Source organism: Trichechus manatus, unplaced genomic scaffold (genome assembly GCF_000243295.1).
Source record: "Trichechus manatus latirostris isolate Lorelei unplaced genomic scaffold, TriManLat1.0 scaffold00220, whole genome shotgun sequence".
Classification (NCBI taxonomy): domain Eukaryota; kingdom Metazoa; phylum Chordata; class Mammalia; order Sirenia; family Trichechidae; genus Trichechus; species Trichechus manatus.
The window spans coordinates 1,287,229-1,307,224 of NW_004444156.1; the positions used below are offsets into that span (position 1 = coordinate 1,287,229).

General features: G+C 44.4%; 1 protein-coding gene across 4 annotated transcripts in view; it reads left to right on the forward strand.

Moving 5' to 3' along the window:
* Positions 1-8,550: 8,550 nt before the first annotated feature.
* MFAP3L (microfibril associated protein 3 like) overlaps positions 8,551-19,996 on the forward strand; it is a 51,190-nt gene continuing 39,744 nt past the window's right edge. For 2 of the 4 annotated variants that reach the window (XM_023742828.1, XM_023742829.1), the window contains exon 1: positions 8,590-8,698. Coding sequence is in view for 1 of the 4 variants with exons in the window: in XM_023742827.1 (XP_023598595.1) it covers positions 8,599-8,698 (100 nt within the window). In the remaining 3 variants the exon portion in view is untranslated. Of the gene's footprint in view, positions 8,699-19,996 lie in introns of all 4 variants that reach the window. The other 2 variants (XM_023742827.1, XM_004388876.2) reach the window with 2 other exon arrangements.

Below are 19,996 nucleotides of genomic sequence, written 5' to 3' on the forward strand. Positions count from 1 at the left end.
AGGAGTGCGGGAAGCTGTGGGTGCCGCGCGCCGCCGCCTGCGACTCGGGCTGTCGGAGTTTGTCGCATTTGACTCTATAGCAAGTTGACATCAAATTGCTTCATGGCTTGGAACGGAGAAACGTGCTTCATCGGCTTAAAAGACAAAGTAGTTGCAGGGCCGATTTATTTTAATCCCGACCGTTAACCTGCACACCACCCCCCCGGAGGAAAAAAAAACTTGAGCTTGCAAGTTGCAAGATTTAAAAAGCAAGCTGGCAAAAAAAGAAAAATAATGTTTGCAAGATCATTATCTGCTCACACTGTAGAAAATAACCTATTAAGATTGAATTGTTATTTTTTTTTAAGGATACTTGTAACAGAAAAGTTTGGTTACTGTAGCAATCTTCACTTTGTGTTATCTTAGTTTTATCCTAAAAGCTTGAAAATCTAGCATTGCAGAAGTGTATGTTTTTTGTAAAGCTTTCTCACTTTTGTTTCTAGATGAAACACATTTTTTTTCAGTTGCTACTGTGCTGAACATAGTAAAATTGTTCACGATGAAATGCAAAATGGAAGAAGATTGATTTTCAGGAGAGAGTAAGTTAGAACAATGTAGTTTTACTGGCATTTTACTTATACAGAAAATTCAGTCTGTAGGTCCCAGTGGGGTTTCCTACTGTGGGTTCTTCCTAAAACATTTAGCAGTGCTACCAATATTAGAATTACCGAATCCAATATAATAGGGGCAAGGAAAACATTCCTTGTTCTAGTGGGAGCTAGTTCTATCTCTTACTAAAGCTAAATGCTTAAACGCCTGCTTCCCTAAGTACCCACTTAGTGGGTTCAGTGGTTTTATTTATTAAGCTTATTACAGAACTTCTTGTTTGCATTCTTAGTAGATGTTAATAAGTGCATTGACTTTTCACTGGATTGTGAATAGCCTTTAATGTTTGTTCTTGCTTGTTAGCTCCAGCCCAAGTTCCAGATACACGGGTGATTTCCCCAAGTGGATTCTGTGCTGTGCTCATACATAACCAAGATGTAATAACAGAAAAGGCTTGAAATGTCCGGATAACACCAACAACATGGTTACTGGTTCTACAAATTAGATCTTACAACTTCATTTTTGCCAAGTAATTTTCAGTGCTCCTCAATGGATTTTTAAATATGTTTATAGAAAAATGTTGAAGTTTGTAAAATCCAACACAAATATTGAGAAATTGTGCTCCCCTTCTTCTGTTGGGGAGCCCTGGTGGCGCAGTGGTTAAGCACTCGGCAGCTAACCAAAAGGTGGGCAGTTCGAATCCACCAGCCGCTCCTTGTAAACCGTTTGGGGCAGTTCTACTCTGTCCTATAGGGTGGCTATGAGTCAGAATTGACTCAGGTTTTTTCCGTAGGCGAGCTGATGGTGTTAAATGCATCAAGTTTAAAGTCTGCGTGAAGTGCTGCGTATACGTACAGCTTCTCCCGTCTCTTGTGAAGATTGCATTCCCGAGTGGAATTCCATCAAGTCTGTTCTCAGCTTTGAGTTCTTGATGTAGAGGAAGCAGCTAGGCCTCAGTTTCCCTTTTGTAATGTAAGGTTTAACATAGACCAACAGGTCCCTTTGGATCTAAAAAAGCTATTTTCTTAGTGTTAGGAAAAGCCAATGTTATTTAACAAAAGGCATGTTTAACCACCGCTCTTGACTTGAAGAATTCCACGTTCTTCTAACCTAAATCTAAGGAAACCAACAGGATTTAGGTTGCTAATGAAGAAAAACATACCAAAGTAGACTTTATATTCAAATTGGGAAACAGGCAGTAATTTCTTCTCCTTTGAACTTCCCGTTGGGTTTTTGTAGCTCGATTGCTAGGCATAGACTTTTTAGTTTTATTTTTTATCTTTAGATTTATATGCTGTATGGTGTCATGAGTGACATTAGAAATTCACAGCAAACTCTTACCTTTAAAAATAGACCTTCCCCCACTCACGTGATCTCAGTTTATTCAGCTCCTCTCTCAGCTTGCAGTGTGAATGTTTGAGACTATTTAAACAGTGCTTAATTTGGACTTTTTCATTATTTATTTATCTGAGTGCAAGGATTCAGCTACTGAAATTATGCCAAATCAATATTGTGGCAAAGTTGCTTTTAACTCTCAACACAGCTCAGTCACATTTGTTAGACACATGTCCCTTTTTTGGAATTCACAAACCACACACATAATGTCCCTTCCCCAATCTGGCCAAGTGCTTCGGCTGCACCCTGTGCCCTTTTCTAGCCAGGCTCAGGAGGATGCTTAAAACCTTCCCAACATTTTGTGATCCGTGTTGAATGACATTAAAGTTAGAAATAGACTTAGATGCAAATGGTTGATTTTAAGCTTGCTGTGTATAATGCCTCCCTATAATGGCTAATGGATTAAGAGGTTTGATTACGTGATTAAACCATTTGAGGGCTGCCAGAAAGTTTATTGAAGTTATACTCCAAGCAGAAGTCCAGTTAGCTTATTGGTCTTACCTCAGCCTCCACTGAGGCCTTTGCTTTTTAAAATATCTCACTCATTTTTTTCTTCCACGAGCTTATATGGCTAGGCCCCTGGGGCTGCAAAAATGACTAAGACACAGTGACTCACAACCTAGTCAGAGAGACATGCTGGAGGACAAATAAATTGCCATAGGAGATAAGTGCTGCGGCGGGGGGGGGGGGGGGGATATGGCGGCAGAGGAGACAGCTGGGAAGGAGCCCCTCAGGCTGGAGGAGGAGGCAGTAGCCTCTTGGAAGAGGTAACATTTCCACGGGATTTAAATGAATGAATGAGGAATGGGCTCAGCAGTGAAGTGGATGCTCCAGGTAAAAGGAGCAGCATCCTTGCAATAGGCAGAATAATGGCACCTCCAAAGACGTCCACTTCCTAATCTCTGGGCGATTGATTTATGTTACCTTACGCGGCAAAAGGGGCTTTGTAGATGTGAGTAAATGAAGGATTTTGTGATGGGGAGATTATCTGGGATTATCTAGGTGGGCCCAGTGTAACCACCAGGATCCTGCAGAGGCTAGTGTTCGAGTGATGTGGTATGAGGACGGCTCCGCTGGCCATTGCTGGCTTTGAAGATGGAAGGGGGGGCACAGGCCAAAGAGTGGTAGCATCCTGGACAGGAAGCTGGAAAAGGCAAGGAGCCAGCTTCTCGTCTGGAGCCTCCAGAAGGAACGCAGCCTGCTGACACTGTTTCAGCTCAGTAAACCCGTGCTGGACTTTTATGGAACTGTAAATTTGTGTTGTTTCAGGCTACTAAGTTTATGGTAACTTGTGGCAGCGGCAACATAAAGTTAATACAACCCTATAGAAACATAGAACTTGTATAGCTGGCAGGGGAAGGAGAAGATAGATGAAAGGGTCCTTTCATCATGATGAACTAGATGTTATGCCAGTCAGGCCTGGGAGCCCTGGTGGCGCAGTCGTTAAACGCTTAGGTGCTAACCAAAAGGTCATCAGTTCAAACCCACCAGCCGCTCCGTGGGAAAAAGACCTGGCGATCTGCTCCCGTAAAGACTACAGCCTAGGAAACCCTATGGGACAGTTCTACTGGGTCCGATAGGGTCGCTATGAGTCGGAATCAACTCGACAGCACACAACAACAGCAGAAGTTATGCCAGAAAGTTTGGATTTTACTCTGTTATAGGTAGACAATGAGAAAACAGATAAGGATTGTTAAACGGGAATATGATGTGAATAGACTGCTGCCAGATTTCTCTTTCTAAAAAGCAGGGTATAGCTAAACCCCAGGTTTCACAGAGCAGTCCGACAAAGGGTGTCTAACCAGAGGTGGTCAGCAAGCAATTGTTGTCATTAGGTGCTGTGAGTCGGTTCCGGCTCATAGCGACCCTGCGTACAACAGAGGTCTGGAATCCTCTATTGTTGTATGTTATAATTCAGTTCTCTGTCTTCATCTGACATGACAGCATTTGTATGCGTGTGTGAAATTAGCAGCTTAAGAAAACGTTTACTCACCATTAGAGAGGTAACACCTGGCAGTAGAAGGATGACCTAGACAGTAAAGCAGAAGGGTGAAGTCACAGTTTTTCTCCTTGGTTTCTGCTTGCTCATTGTCCCCTTGCTCTGCTGTCTTCGTACCCTGCAGAGATCAGCAGGGAGGTGTGACAGCTCAAGTGTCCATTGAGAATGATGAAATTTCACCTGGGCCAACTCTGACCACTTGGTAACGGGCTGCTTGCTGTGCCTGTGGACTTGTGCTGGCTCAGCTGGGAAGGTGCCACAGTCGATTAGCGCTGTCTGCCATGGGTTCCGTATTGGGTGAGATGGGAACTGCAATAATGCTGGATGGCCCAACTTCCACGTTCAACTATAAGTCATGCAGTCATTGTTTCCGGACATTTTCATGTTTATTTTACGTGCAAGGCCCTGATGTCTGTCCTGTAAGAACTTAAGTCTGGTTGAGTTGACATCTCTGTGTGTCTGGAACACCCAGACTGAAGAAATCTTCTGCCTTGGCATTCAGAGAGTTGCTCTGTATTGAAGCTGAACTCTATGTAAGAAAAATGAGTAAGAGAAAAACAAGCTTTTCAGACAGCCTGGCAAAGAAAGCCCTGGACTAGCAAAATCTGATGTTTGAAGTTTTGGAAACAATAACAGTAAGACTTAACATTTATCTCTGTAAGTGAGACAAAACTATTTCTTATATCCATGTCATATTGCTTCCTCTGCATAACTTCGTAAGATTTTTATCAAAACTTCCATCTATATGATGCAATAATTATTTTCCACTGTAAAGGACTAGCTCAATGTCAACCATTCCCTGTTTCTTGAAACTTTTCTGCCTTGCCCTCTGGGATTCTGCACCTTTCATTCTCCCCGTGCTTTTTGGACTGCTCTTTCTTACTTTTTTTGAGAGTCTGTCCTCTCTTTTTCCTCCGTTCTCGTCTCAGTGTTCTTAAGTTGTGGCCTGCTGTGCTCTCCCTGGGGACATATTTTTCCTCATGAGTGAGTCAGTGACCCACACACCAATGTCTCCAAATCTGTATCTTTAAACCAACCTCCTTCAAGTCCATATTCCATCTACTCATTTAATTCATAAGTCCAGTCAACAAGTATTGACAACCTGAGAGCTCACAGTCAAGTGGAGGGCCAGATGTGCAGACAGACAATTACAATGAAAATATGGAGCTATGGGTGAAGATAAAGGAGCCCTGGTGGCTCAGTGGTTAAGCACTTGGATGCTAACCAAAAGGTTGGTAGTTTAAACCCACCACCTGCTCCTCGGAAGAAAGATGTGGCAGTCTGCTTCCATAAAGATCACAGGAGAAAGATATGGCAGTCTGCTTCCGTAAAGATCACAGCCTTGGTGTCTGGGTTATCTAGTGCTGCTGTAACAGAAATGCCACAAGTGGATGGCTTTAACAAAGAGAAGTTTATTCTCACAGTCTGGTAGGGTAGAAGTCCGAATTCAGGGTGTCAGCTCCAGGGGAAGGCTTTCTCTTTCTGTTGGCTCTGGAGTAAGGTCCTTGTCATCAATCTTCCCTTGGACTAGGAGCCTCTCCGCGCAGGAACCCCAGGTCCAAAGGATGTGCTCTGCTCCCGGCACTGCTTTCTTGCTGGTATGATGTGTCCCTGTCTCTCTGCTCACTTGTCTAATATCTCAAAAGAGATTGGCTTAAGACACAATCTAATCTTGTAGATCTCATCAACATAAACTGCCACTAATCCATCTCATTAATATCATAGTGATGGGATTTACAACACATAGAAAAATCATATCAGATGACAAAATAGTGGACAGTCACACAATACTGGGTGTCATGGCCTAGCCAAATTGATACACATATATTTAGGGGACAGAATTCAATCAATGACATCCCACCCTTTGGCCTCCAAAAATTCATGTCCTTGCCACATTAAAACACATTCACCCCATCATGTCATAGCAAAAGTCTTAAGTCAACTCCAGGTCCAAAATCCAAAAGTTCTTCTTCATCTGTGAAATCTAGAATACAAGTTATCTACTTCCAAAGTATGATGGTAGAACAGGCACAAGCTAGACATTTCTATTACAAATGGGAGAAGATGTAGGGAAAGAAGGGACAACAGGCACCAAGCAAGTCAGCAGAACACATTACATTAGCCCTCAAGGCTTTGAAAATAATCCTCTGTTCTCTGAGACCATTTACACAATGGCCCTGCCCTGCAGACTCTAGGTATTGGCCACACTCTCCGGATTCTTCACGACATTCCCTTGGCCCTGGGCTTTAGCTCTGCCTTCCAGGCCCACTGGAACAGCAACTCTGCTCCCTCAACTTTAGGCTCACCATTCTCCTAGTCCATCTGAGTGGCGACTCCACCCTTAGAAACACCAGAGGCCATGGCTCCACCCTTTGAGACCCCAGAGGTTGTGGCCATACCCTTTGAGACTGAGGCAGGTCAGCTTCCTGTGTTCCTTGTCCTGCGTTCCTTGTCCTGTCAGCTTTTGCTTCCTGGTTCCTTGGCCTCTCTGCCCCTTGGGCCTCACACCTACATCTGCCCTGCTGGGGTAAGTTTTCCAAAGCTCTGTAGCTCCACCGATAAGTGCCTGGAGGCACCCCACTCCACCAGTAAACTTCAGCTGGAAGACACTCTGCTCTCTTGCTCTGTGGGTCGGCTCCAGCACTGTCTGGCACTGGTCTCCTGGTTCAGCCGCTACCAGTCTCTGCCACCGCTGGTTCTCGTGGTCTGTGCTATTTCCAGTGTAGCGGCTCTCTTCACTTCCTTCTGAGTCCTCTACCCATTCAGTTTCAAAGCCGCTTCCACATTTGAGGTATTTGCTAGAGCAGCACCCCTCTCTCCTGGTACCAGATTCTGTCTTGGTCATCTAGTGCTGCTTTAACAAAATTCCACAAGTGAATGGCTTTAACAAAGATAAATTTATTCTCTCACATTCTAGTAGGCTAGCAGTCCAAATTCAGGCAGTCAGCTCCAGGGGAAGGCTTTCTCTCTGTTGGCTCTGGAGGAAGTTCCTTGTCATCAATTTTCCCTTGGACTAGGAGCTTCTCCATGCAGGAAACCCAGGTCCAAAGGATGTGCTCTGCTCCCGGCACTGCTTTCTTGCTGGTACGAGGTACCCCTGCCTGCCTGCTCGCTTCTCTTTTTTATGTCTCAAAAGAGATTGGCTTAAGACACAATCTAATCTTGTAGATCTCATCAATATAACTGCCGCTAATCCATCTCACTTACATCATAGTGATAGGATTTACAACACATAAGATCACATCAGATGACAGAATGTTGGACAATCATACAATACTGGGAATTGTGGTCTAGCCAAATTGACACACATGTATTTGGGGGACACAATTCAGTCTATGATACTTGGAAACCCCCTGGGGCAGTTCTACCCTGTCCTTTAGGGTCACTATGAAGCAGAACGGACTTGACGGCAACAGGTTTAGTTTTCGTTTGGGTAGAGATAAATGAGAAAAGGGATTCTGAGGCTACCTGGGGAAGTCTCGGGGGGCTTCTTGGAGGAGACAACTTTCAAACCTAGACATGAAAGCTGAGTAAGGGTTTGCCTGATGTGTAAGATAAGAAAGGCAGCATAGCCAGAGGCACAGAGGCGCTGTGGAGAACAATAAGGAATTTAGGAAAGGATATAGCGTATCTGGGGAGAGGGGAGAAAAGGGGGTCCCAGAAATGAGCACAGTATGTCCTGTTCAGGAACTTAGTGTCACACCATTGGCAAAAGGAAGACATGGAATATGTTTTAATCAAGTCTTTTAGAGTCAGCTGACTTCAGCAACAGCATGGTGGGTGGATGGGAGGCAAGCAAGGCCAGAGGCAGATCAGTGAGGAGGGAGGATCCTAGGGTGGTGCAGTTAGAGATCATGAGCACATAAACCAGGCACTGGGTGGTGATATCGTCCGGAGTGAGTTCCTGGGTGGCCCAGACAGGTAAGCCCTGGACTACTAGCTGAAAGGTCAGGGGTTGGAACCCACGCAGGTGCTTCAGAAGACAGGCCTGGCAGTCTGCTTCCAAAAGGCCACCACCTTAAAAACACTGTGGAACAATTCTCCCTTGCACACACGGGGTCTCCATGAGTCGGAATCCACTGAAGGGCGGATGACAACAACATTACTAGGACAGGTCCATGGGTGGTGCAAACCCTACAGGTTGGTGGTTTAAACCCACCCAGTGGTGCCGCTGAAGAAGGGCCTGGCGATCTGCTTCCGTAAAGTTTACAGCCAGGAAAACTCCATGGAACCTTTCTACTCTGTAACACATGGGGTCGCCATGAGTCGGAATCGACCCGATGGCAGTAGGTTTGGTTTTTCAGTCGTCGCTAGGATTCGGCGATGGGTTAAATCTGGGCAGGGAAGGAAAGGAGGCGTTTTAGACAATCCTCATGTAATTGGATTACCTGTGTCAGGTGCTGTAGAAATTCAGCCTGCAAGCCACCTTGAGGGATTGTGGGTTTAGAGCAGCTCCAGGTGCTCACCTACTGAGGGCAGGACTTTGCAGCACCAGAAGGGACTCCAAGCAGGAGAGAAGCAGTAAAGTCCACACACTCAGGGAATAAATCAAAACTTTGTCATCACAGGGCACAGACATTGTAAGAAAGGCCTGGAAGAAAGAAGGAGCTCATTCCTTGATGGTTCTCCAGCTTCTTCTCAATAGAAGCAGTGGATTTACCCATGAGACTGAAAGCAAACTGGTGTGTGGGGAGTCCTTCCTAACTCTGGATTTAGAAGGTAAGTGATGGAGAGATGGTACTGCAGTTGACTTTTTGTAGTCAGTGGGAAAGGGGAGGCTTGCTAAGCAGATATTTAAATATAACCCCAGGCCTCTCCTTCCATTGAGGATTTGATGGTTAATGGCGGGAGGAGCAGGAGAAGGGAAAGGTTTTGCTCCCTGAAGAAGTAAATGCACTGGAGTCAAGTACTCCAAATTCACAGGCCCACCCTCTGCAGACAGGCCTGCAAGCCACAGGCTGGGGCGAATTGAATCATTTTCACCTGTTCCTTTGAGCTGTGCGTCTCCTCAACAAGATGGGACATGTCTGCACCCATGTCTCTGCCGTACTCTACCCTCTTGAAACCAGCGTGGGCTCTGTGGTATTTGTGGCAGTGGGGACCATGCCCAGGAGACCAGCCAACTCTTCTCTCCCCCAGAGGCCAGGCTCCCCCGTAAGGAAGTAGATGGATGTATAATGACTGTGTTTTCTTAAAATGTAAAACTTGTTTTCCCTGGTCCTGGGCAAGGGATGGGATTTGAATGAAGATTGCATTAGTGTTTGGCTACACCCAGCTTCACCTAGGATTTCCTTATGGGTCTTTACACACCAGAATAGCCAAAAGCTGCAGGTAAGCTTAAACGGCTAGCAGCCGTTGAGTTTTCTTGCTTCTCCGCTGCTGTTGGGGATCTGTTCTGTAAACCCACTGAAGCTGAGGCTGGGCTGTATTGCCTGCTGCCTGCCAGGCATGGGCTTCTGCTTTTGTGCCTTCACCGTCGGGCCTTCTGCTGTTCTCGTTGGCAGTCCCAAGTTCGAGGGAAGGCCTTTTTGTTTTTTCTTGAAGGTTTGGACAAACAACCCTAGATTACTTGATCTCTGATCGAGTCCAGCTCTGGTTAGACTTCCCAGAGGTAACCTGTTTTTCTCAATGTTAAAACACTGTCGAGGAACTTGAAAGTCATTTCCAGAAAGCACTAGAGTATCAGCAATCCTTTGTCTTATTGAGGGCCAAGCATTTCTCCCTGTACATAGGCACCCAGGCCCTGCAGTGGGCCCCTGATCCCTACCTCCAGGTTATAGCCATCTCCCCGTCTTTAACTGGGGTGTTAGTTCTTCTGTTTAAGTAAAGGATCACCTGTCTCAAAAGGCCTCTTCAGCATTTCTGCTAAGAGGCTCTGGAGACCCTCTTATTAAACAGGATTTCTGGAGACTGCCCTGGCGTCGCAGAGTTCTTGACATGAGCACGCCCAGCAGATCCACTGAAGGAGCCCACTTAAACATTGCCATGTGCTTTTTTATTTTTAATTGTCATGCCGAGTTTCTTTCCACCCTTGCTTTTCTAAGCTAAGCCGTCACTTCTGCTGGGAAAACTGTCAGGTCGCATTTAGTCATCCTTCAGGACTTGGCCAACCCCAGGGAACATTCTGGGACCTTTCCAGCTTGCCGTTCTCTGAATTCCAGTGACATTTACCTAGTTTAGTGCCTATTATATATCTTGCTTTGGATGCTGGTATCAGCAAGATTCTAAAGGACGGTTAGGGTAAAGATCTAGTCTTAAACTTCTTTAATCTGTACAGCACTTGCATTGAACAGATAACAGCGGCCTCATAAATACTTTTGAGTTCAGTTTCACTGCTGTGGCTGGCTCCTAATTGTTTTTATCACTTAGACAAATCTGACTGCCCAGCTGAGAAGTCATTGAACCCCTGGAAAGTATGCACACAGCCTAGCAGTGCCCTTTCTCACCACAGAAGAGAGAAAAGCAAAGTTCCTTCCTTCAAAAACCTGTGAAGAAACCATTGAATCCGTATTTTCAACTTACCTCTCATGTTTTTATTAAGACCATTTTTCATACTGTCACACTGGAAAACATCTAACTTTGATGCGAGACTGTCTTAAGGATGTGCACTAAAGTCAGAAAATTATTCAGATGCAACCACATTTTGAAAAGTATTGCTTTGAAGTACAGAATTTTTTAAATAACAGTTACCTGGACATTTATGACAGTTTAGATATTGATGGCATTTAGAAAGTTTGCCCAAGCTGTGTCATTTCACTCATTGATAACTATATGAAGGTCACTGAGCCCTGGGCCGTGAGTCAGAAGACATGGGGTCTGCTGGGGTCCCTTGCATTCATGGGCTGGTGGCTTGGCCTCTGCGTCCTTCACTGTAATGTGGACAGAATCCCGCAGACCCGCCATGCCATAGGGTGGTGGTGAAGCTCAGATGTGACCATACTTCTGAGAGAGTTTTGAAAACCATAAATGCTGGTGAATATAAGGAAGGTTATTGCCGCTGTGTTATTACGAATTAAATCAAGCACAGTTTGAATTGCAGGATCTCTTCGGATCTGTTTTTCAGTGAAATCCAGTTGTTCGTGAGAGAACCTGTAAACCACCCCCATGTGGGATCCAGAGAAGTGTTGGTTAGGCAGTTCCACTTTGTGATAATAGGCGGGTAAAGGAGGAAAATGCGGATTTAAATACCCTCTCCAGTCAGCGAGCACATTTTTTTTAATAGATGAAATTTTATTCCGATGAAAGAAGAAACCCCGGGTGATCCACTTCGTGTGCTGTGAATCTGAACAGCCTTAATCAAACAACCAGAGAGACAAGGAGTGGGGGATTGTTGGACATTTTGAATTATAAGTTAAGCAGGTGATTGCTTTTCATTTGAACAATAATAAGAATGTAATTCAGGCATGATAAACTTGACTCGCCTCTAGCCGCAGCCCAGAGTTTTCCAGCAGACCAGATTTCGGCATCCTCTGCTTCCTCTTCAGGTTACCTCGAGCGCTTGCTCTCAGCACTGTTGACACACACGTTCCTTAAGCTGCCTGTGTGCAAAGGATGCATTTCTGAAGGCTTCTGCTTTGTAAAGAAGTCTTAGTTCATGTTTTAAAGTTAGTTTTGTCGAATGGAATAGAGATGGTTCCTAGGATTTCTAAAAAAATGCGGGTAGAATCTGTAGATGCCTGGTCAGTTAGTCGTTGGTGTTGTAGCTGTGGTCAGGTTGATTCTGACTCACGGCGACCCCATGCATGCAGAGTAGTACTGCCTCATAGGGTTCCCACGGCTGTGACCTTTGGAAAGCAGATTGCCAGGCCTGTCTTCTGAGCTGCCAACCTTGTGGCTAGTTAATCAAGCACTTCACCATTGGCGGCACCCAGGGACTCCTGGTAGACAAGTAAATCTGTCGAATTTAAAGGCATAAAAACACTAGAGGGTAGGGGCGAGTCAGTTGTAGAATTCTCGCCTTCTGGACAGGAGATCAGGGTTGAATTCCCTGCCAGTGCCCCTCATGCACGGCCACCACCCATCTGGCAGTGGTGTCATGTGGCCATGATGCTGAACAGGTTTCAGTGGAGCTTCCAGACTAAGATAGACTAGGAAGAAAGGCCTGGGGATCTACTTCTGAAATTAAGCCCGTGAAAACCCCGTGGATCACAAATGTCTGATGTCACTGTGCTTCAGGTTGCCGTGAGCCAGGGATCAACTCCACAGCAGCTAACACCACCAACAAAAGTAGTATAAACTCGCTTCGCAGATACTGGAGTGCCTTATGTGAGCCAAACATTTTTCCAGATGCTGGGGATACAGCAGTGAACAGCGGCACCGACAGAAGCCCAGCCCTCAGGAGTTCACGTTTAGTAAGGACAGACACAGAACGTAAACATATAGTAGTTAATGCTGTGAAGAAAACGCAGGGCAAGGAGGGGTCCAGAGGAAGGCAGGGAGGGTGGTGACCGGATCAAGGAAGCTCCTGCTGATGAGGTGACATTTGAGCAGAGGCCTGAGTCAGCAAGTTTGGGAGTGAGACTTGCAGGTATCTGGGGACTCATTCCAGACGGAACAGTGCAAGGGTTCCGTATGCCTGGCGCTTTCCAGGAGTAGTGCCAGTCATTCCAGCGTGGCTGGTGGGGAAGGGAGAGGCAGAGAGGTTGGAAACCAAGTCTGCGAGGCTGCCAGGGGCCAAATCTCAGAGGCCACCGTGGTAAGGCCTTCTTTAGCTTTTATGCCGAGTCAGCTGGGAGCAGCTGGACAGTGTACGTGGCAATATTAAGAGTTTTGGTGTTGTAATCATCTTTAAGACATTCCCTAAGCACAGAGTGTTACTAATCAGAGGAAGGGAGGGAGGGAAGAAGGGAAGCGAAGCAAAGCAAAGGAAGGAAAAAAAATGAATGCCTGGTGCTGAGTCTTGGTGGTGCAGTGGTTAAGCACTTAGCTGGTAACCAAAAGGTCGGCTGTTTGAACCCATCAGCCTCTCTGCAGGAGAAAGAGGTGGCAGTCCGCTTCCGTAAAGATTTACAGCCTTGGAAACCCCATGGGGGCAGTTCTGCTCTGTTCTGTAGGGTCACTGTGAGTTGGAATGGACTCTACGGCAGTGGGTTTGGTGGAGCTGAGCACAGTCAACAAATATTTCCGCGCCAGTTGCATTTCGTTATGGTGATATTTTGTTAATGATAAAAATTAATCCCCAAATTGCAAGTGTTTAGCCTAGGGCTTCTCTGTAGTGAATTATCAAGTAAAATGAAGATTTCAGGACCCAGAGTGGGGGCAGTGGTATGCCTCCGTCAGCCTCTCAGTGGAATAGCGATGCGCACAGCCAGTGGTCCTTGGTCTGAAGAGGAAAGGTTAACCGAAACCAGTTGCTGCTGAGTCCGACTCATGGTGAACCCATGTGTGTCAGAGTAGAACTGTGCTCCATAGGGGTTTTCAGTGGCTAATATTTCGGAAATAGATCACCAGGCCTTTCTTCCAAGGTCCTTCTGACTAGAACTGCCAGCCTTTCAGTTAGCAGCTGTGCCTGTTAACCATTTGTACCACCCAGCGTCTCCAAAGAATGGTTAAGTCAGTGATATGACCACGTGTGCTAGGTTAATCATCTACTGTTAGTCCAGGTAGCAAAGTGAGAGCTGGGGGGCTTAGCCTTACCCTGAGATCCCCCTGGAGTGAGGTTGAAGGGAGAAGCCCACAGCTGTAGCCATGAGGAACCTCCCTCCCTGACGGCCTCCCACCCCACTCCTGCCAACCCATCCTGCCTCCATAGAGAGGAGCCCTACAGGAACCTGGGCTGGTTCATATCTGCGGTTAGATGAGGGCCTCTGGAGGAGGGGGCTTCCAAATGCTTTGGGAGCATGGGTCTATTTTCTCCTTCATTTTATTGTCCAGAACGTAAGGAACACACACGAGAAGTTGCATCCTTATGGAGAACAAGTTATCGGGTGCACTGCAATCTCGGTGGGCCATCCTCTGAGTGACAGAGGGTTTGGTGATCACAGTGGCTGGCCCTGGTGTATTCACTGCAGTGGGATTTTCATCTGTGCACCAACAGCTCCCTTGCTCTTTCCTTCTTCTCTGCACCTGCACTGTTTCTTCCCTTTGCCAGCACCGTTCATCTCTTTGGTGGTCATGGTCATAGAATGGTAGAATTGAAAGGGACCTGAGTGATGGGTCTGCAGCTCAGAGGGATCAGCTGACTCCCAGAGATCACCTACTAGTAAATGGCAAAAGTGAGGCAAGGACCTAGTATCCTCACTCCCAGCTTGAGTGTCTTAATCCTGAAATGCTGAACTGGTCCCCTCTTTGCCATCTCACCCCAGAAGTTCGTTCTTGACAACTTCAGGGACCCATCCCATTTCTTATCCCAAGAGCCTGATTCCGCCCCTTTCCAGTCTCAGCTCCCCGGCTACAGGGTCTGTGCAGTATCTGGATCAGCATGAATCCAGTCCCCAAAGTGTGGAGATTGATCCAGTCCTCCCATTCCCTCATCACCAGCCCGCCTGCAGCACTCACTCTCTCTCTGACCCCAGTCACCCAGAGCTAGGTCAGAGCTCACTGATTAAAAGGAAACTGTCCTTCAGACTGCCGGATAGACACCAGCCTCTAGTTTGGTGAGTCCACATGACACTAACTTTCTGACCTGGCCACCAATTCAGGGCTGGTTTCCCCCTACCTCTTCAGGGTGCCAGCCAAAAGCTCGGGAGTCCACACAAAACTCTTACTTTCTGACCTGCTTGCTCCTACTGCCCCTTTGGGTAGATAATTCACTGGAACAACTTAGTAAACTCACAGAGCGTATACCATACCCACTACCACAAACTGTTATAGCCGAGAAGTATACAAACGAAAAGATACATAGGGTAAGGTCTGGGAGGGTTCCCAACATGAAGCTTTCATGACCCAAGGGATACGCCGGCCTCCCTAGAGTAGATGTTCTCCCAACAACCAGGAAGTTCTCTGAGCCTTAGGGTTCTGGGCTTTTATTGGCCAGTCCTGCCTGATAGGATAAATCATGTCTCTTGTGGCCAGTCGATATTGGCCTCCAGATGAGTCTTTTCTGGTCTGGCCAGCCCCCTGCACCAGCACAAATCCTCAGGTGTAGCCTGGAAGTTCCAGACCAAGGCACCCCAGTTACTCAAAGGGTTATTTCTCAGGAGCCAAGGATAAAGGCCACCTTACTTAGGGTAAAACTAGGTCCTTTACCCCACAGGGTCCAATAGCAGAGGCTGAGACCTGAGCAAGTTTTCCATACTGGATATTATTTGGAATACTGGATGTTTTATTGTTAGATGTTACTCTGTGTCTTGGTGGGGGTTGATACTATCCTACAGGTTCATAGTGAGTTAAATAGTTTTATCATGGGCTGACATACCCTCAAATAGCCAACCACCATAAGATTGTTTTTTGAGGGGAACTGCTCTCCCAATTCCAGAAAAGTGAGTTACATTGGGAAGCTGTCCACATTCAAATTGGGAAAAAAGAAAATTGAGAAAAGGCATTTGTTGTCAAGGCCTTAATAATTTACAAAGTATGCCAGAACTATCAGGAAAATGTAAACTTGCAATTGCTGCAGGATGTGAATCATTAAGGAGAGCGTGTTAAGAATATAGCTCTCAGATCTATAGACCAATGTGCTGTGCAGGCCACACGGGGGGTGTGTGCTGGCCTCCTCCCTGCAGGCAGAGCGCTGGCCATCTTGGACTTGTGAGTAGGCAGCTTGGGGTCAGCGCCTTGATAAGACATCTCTCTGATATACAGGATCCTCTGGCCATCTTTCCAGGCCAGAGAAAGGTTCCGACTCACTGATGTGTCCAGGCTTTCAGATAGCCATCTGCCTGGCTTCCCTCTGGATGCAGGAGCTTATCTACTAAATACATCAAGAGCTTGTCAGGAAATGGGCTGGAGATAAAATAAAAACAGGAAGAATTGGAAGTTGCCAGAAGTCATGCTGTAGATTAGCCACCTATAGCATTACCATTTAATTGGACTAGAATGAAAATTGGAATCTCCCAGTCCAAATGAGTAGGGAGAATATTTTGAAAGGACACAATTTTTTTTAAAGGGTAGAAAATGCTGGAAGAAATATTCTAATGGTAGAAGCAGGCAGAAGCAGCCGGAGGTGCTTCTGAACAAACTTTAGGTTGAAAAAGCAGTCTGATAATGATGGTGTCAAAGATTAAAGAAAAATGCCAAGACAGCATCCTAACCCTTTCATCTGTTTTGGGGGCTGGCGTGGCAGCATAAAGACAGCATCTACCAGTGCATCCACCCCATTTATATTCTATTCCTGGGTTTCATTTATTCCTTGGACAACCAGATTCCTGAGGAAATGTCTCTCTGATCAATAAAGGATTTACATTAATTGGGCCAAAAACTATATTTTAGCCTGTTTGTTTGGAATGAAAATTCAGAGAAAATTAAATATGTGCTCAGACATCAATAAATGCATCTAAAAATATAGTTGGGATTAGAATAACCTTCACTGCATGTCTCAACTGCTGGAACAGCTTAAAAATTGCCTTTATGGAACCTAGAGATTTTAACGTAATACCCGGCATGATCTGGGCATGAGCAGTTACTTGCTTTTTATTCTGGCTTTGAGCCACAAAATTGTGTGACCTTGGACAGGACACCATGTCTCAGCTCCCCTTTCTCATCTTATGAAAAGAAAAACCTTTATAAAGAGACATCCAAGTTTTTTCAGGTCTAATACTGTAATTCTGTGGATAATATATATGATAGACCTGTTTTTATCTAGTATAATAGAAATCACTATATCTGTAAAGAAAAGCTGTTAACATAATTTTTTTTCTCTTCTTTTATGTGGGGGGTTTATGATTCTCTTTTTTGCTTTAAAATACTGTAGTAACAGTTCCCTTCAGAACATCCTTTCTAATGATCAGGGTTAATTGACACTTATATTTAATAGGTATCAATAATATCACATGCTGCATATTAAAGCTGTTTTTTTAATGAGTTGATGACCCTGTGCAATTTAAACACTGTATTTCTGAGACCTTCATTTTGTACTATTTTTACTTTTAATCATAAAAACTTACCATGTGGAAAAGAAAAATGTTATGAAGTTCCAAGAATGGTTTCCTAATACTATGCATCATCAAAAATAAAAGTATTACAGAGATGGCACCTCTGAGCCTGTAGTTCATTTTTAGGTTTGAAAAAGAGTGAATTAAAACAGATCAGTCATTATATAATGATTAAAGGGACAATCCACCAAGAAGACATAACCCTAATAAATATCTAGGCACCCAATGACAGAGCTCCAAAATACATAAAACAAACTCTAACGACATTGAAAATAAAAATAGACAGTTCCACAATAATAGTAGGAGACTTCAACACACCATTCTTGGTAGAGAATAGAACATCTAGAAAGAAACTTAGCAAAGATACAAAAGATCTGAAGGCCACAATCAACCAACTTGACCTTATAGACATATATAGAACACTCTACCCAACAGCAGCAAAGTATACATTCTTTTCTAACGCACATAGAACATTCTCCAGAATAGACCACATTTTAGGCCACAAGGCAACCCTCAATAAAATCCAAAATATGGAAATAATACAGAGCATTCTCTCTGATCATGACAGCATAAAAATAAAATTAATAACAGGAAGAGCAAGGGAAAAAAACCAAATACATGGAAACTGAGTAACACCTTGCTTAAAAGCCAGTGGGTAATAGAAGAAATCAAAGAGAGAATCAGAAAATTCTTAGAATCAAATGAGAATGAAAACACATTATTATGGATTGAATTGTGTCCCCCAAAAATGTGTGTCAACTCGGCTAGGCCATGATTCCCAGTATTGTGTGGTTGTCCTCCATTTTGTGATCTGATGTAATTACCGTATGTGTTGTAAATCCTAACCTCTATGATGTTAATGAAGCAGGATACAATCTACAGGATTAGGGTGTATCTTGAGTCAATCTCTTTTGAGATATAAAAGAGAGAAGTGAACAGAGAGGAGACGGACCTCCTACCATCAAGAAAAAAGAGCTGGGAGCAGGCACGCCCTTTGGACCTGGGGTCCCTGCACCGAGAAACTCCTAGATGCAGGGAAGATTGATGACAGGGACCTTCCCCTAGAGCCTATGAGAGAATAAATTTCTATTCATTAAAACCATCCACTTGTATTTCTGTTATAGCAGCACTAGATAACTAAGACGCACATCATACCAAAACCTTTGGGATACAGCAAAAGCAGTGCTCAGAGGTGAATTTATAGCAATAAACACACACATCAAAAAAGAAGAACAGGCCAAAGTCAGAATGTTAGCCCTACAACTTAAACCAGTAGAGGACAACAGCAAAAGAAGCCCACAGGCACCAGAAGAAAGTTAATGATAAAGATTAGAGCAGAAATAAATGAAATAGAGAACAGAAAAACAGTAGAATCAGTAAGACCAAAAGTTGGTTCTTTGAAAAGATCAACAAAATTGAAAACTCATTGACCAAACTGACAAAATAAAAACATTTGAGGAAGCAGATAACCCATAAGAAATGAGATGGGGAACATTACAACAGACCCAACAGAAATAAAAAAAGATCATAGCAGAATTCTATGAAAAACTGTACTCCAACAAATTTGAGAACCTAGAGAAAATGGACAAATTTCTAGAAACACTACTTACCTAAATTAACACAAGCTGAGATAGAAAATCTGAACAGACTCATAAAAAGAGAAGAGATTAAAGAGGTAATTAAAAAAAAAAAAATAAGCCCTGCCCCAGACAGCTCAACAACAGAAAGACAAATAATCCAAATAAGGATATGAACAGACACTTCACCAAAGAAGACATTCAAGGGGCTAACAGACACATGAGGAAATGCTCCCAATAATTAGCCATTGGAGAAATGCAAATCAAAACTACACTGAGTTATCTTCTCACCCCGACATTACTGGCACTAACCTAAAAGTAGAAAATAACAAATGTTGGAGAGGTTGTGGGGACATTGGAACTCTTATGCGCTGCTGTGGAATGTAAAATGATACACCCACTGTGGAAAATGATATTGCGCCTCCTTAAAAAGCTAGAAATAGATAAACCATACCATCCAGCAATTCCACTCCTAGCAGTATATCCTAGAGAAATAAGAGCCGTCACATGAATAGACATAAGCACACTCATGTTCATTGCAGCATTATTCACAATAGCAAAAAGATGGAAAAAAACCTAAGTGCCCACAGTCGATGAATAGATAAACAAAATTATAGTACATACACACAATGGAATACTACGCAACGATAAAGAACAATGAGGAGTCCACGAAGCATCTCACAACATGGATGGATCTGGAGGGCATTATGCTGAGTGAAATAAGTCAATCACAAAAGGACAAATACTGTATGAGACCACTGTTATCAAAACCTAAAAGGTTTACATACATACACACACACACACACACACACACACACAAAATCTTTGATGGTTATGAGGGAGGGAAGGGTTGGGGAGGGGAAATTACTAACTAGATAGTAGACAAGTGTTAACTTAGGTGGAAGGAAAGACACACAGTATAGCGGAAGTCAGCACAACTTGGTGACTGAGGCAAAGCCATAGAAGTTTCCTAGACACATCCAAACACCTTAAGGGCCTAATTACTGGGGCTGAGGGCTGGGGACCATGGTCTCAGGGCACATCTAAGTCAATTGGCATATCATAGTTGATAAAGAAAACATTCTACATCCTACTTTGGTGAGTACTCTCTGGGGTCTTAAAAGTTTGCAAGCAGGAACTAAAAATACATCTATTGGTCTGATCACATTCAGAGCAAAGGAAAATGAAGAAAACCAAAGACACAAGGAAGTAGACCAGATAAATCACAGCCTCCACCAGCCTGAGCCCAGAAGAACTAGATGGTGCCCAGCTATCATCACCGACCACTCTGACAATTATCACAACAGAGGGTCCCAGACAGAGTGGGAGAAAAATGTAGAACAAAATTCAAATTCACAAAAAAAGACCAGACTTACTGGTCTGACAGAGACTGGAGGAACCCCTGAGAC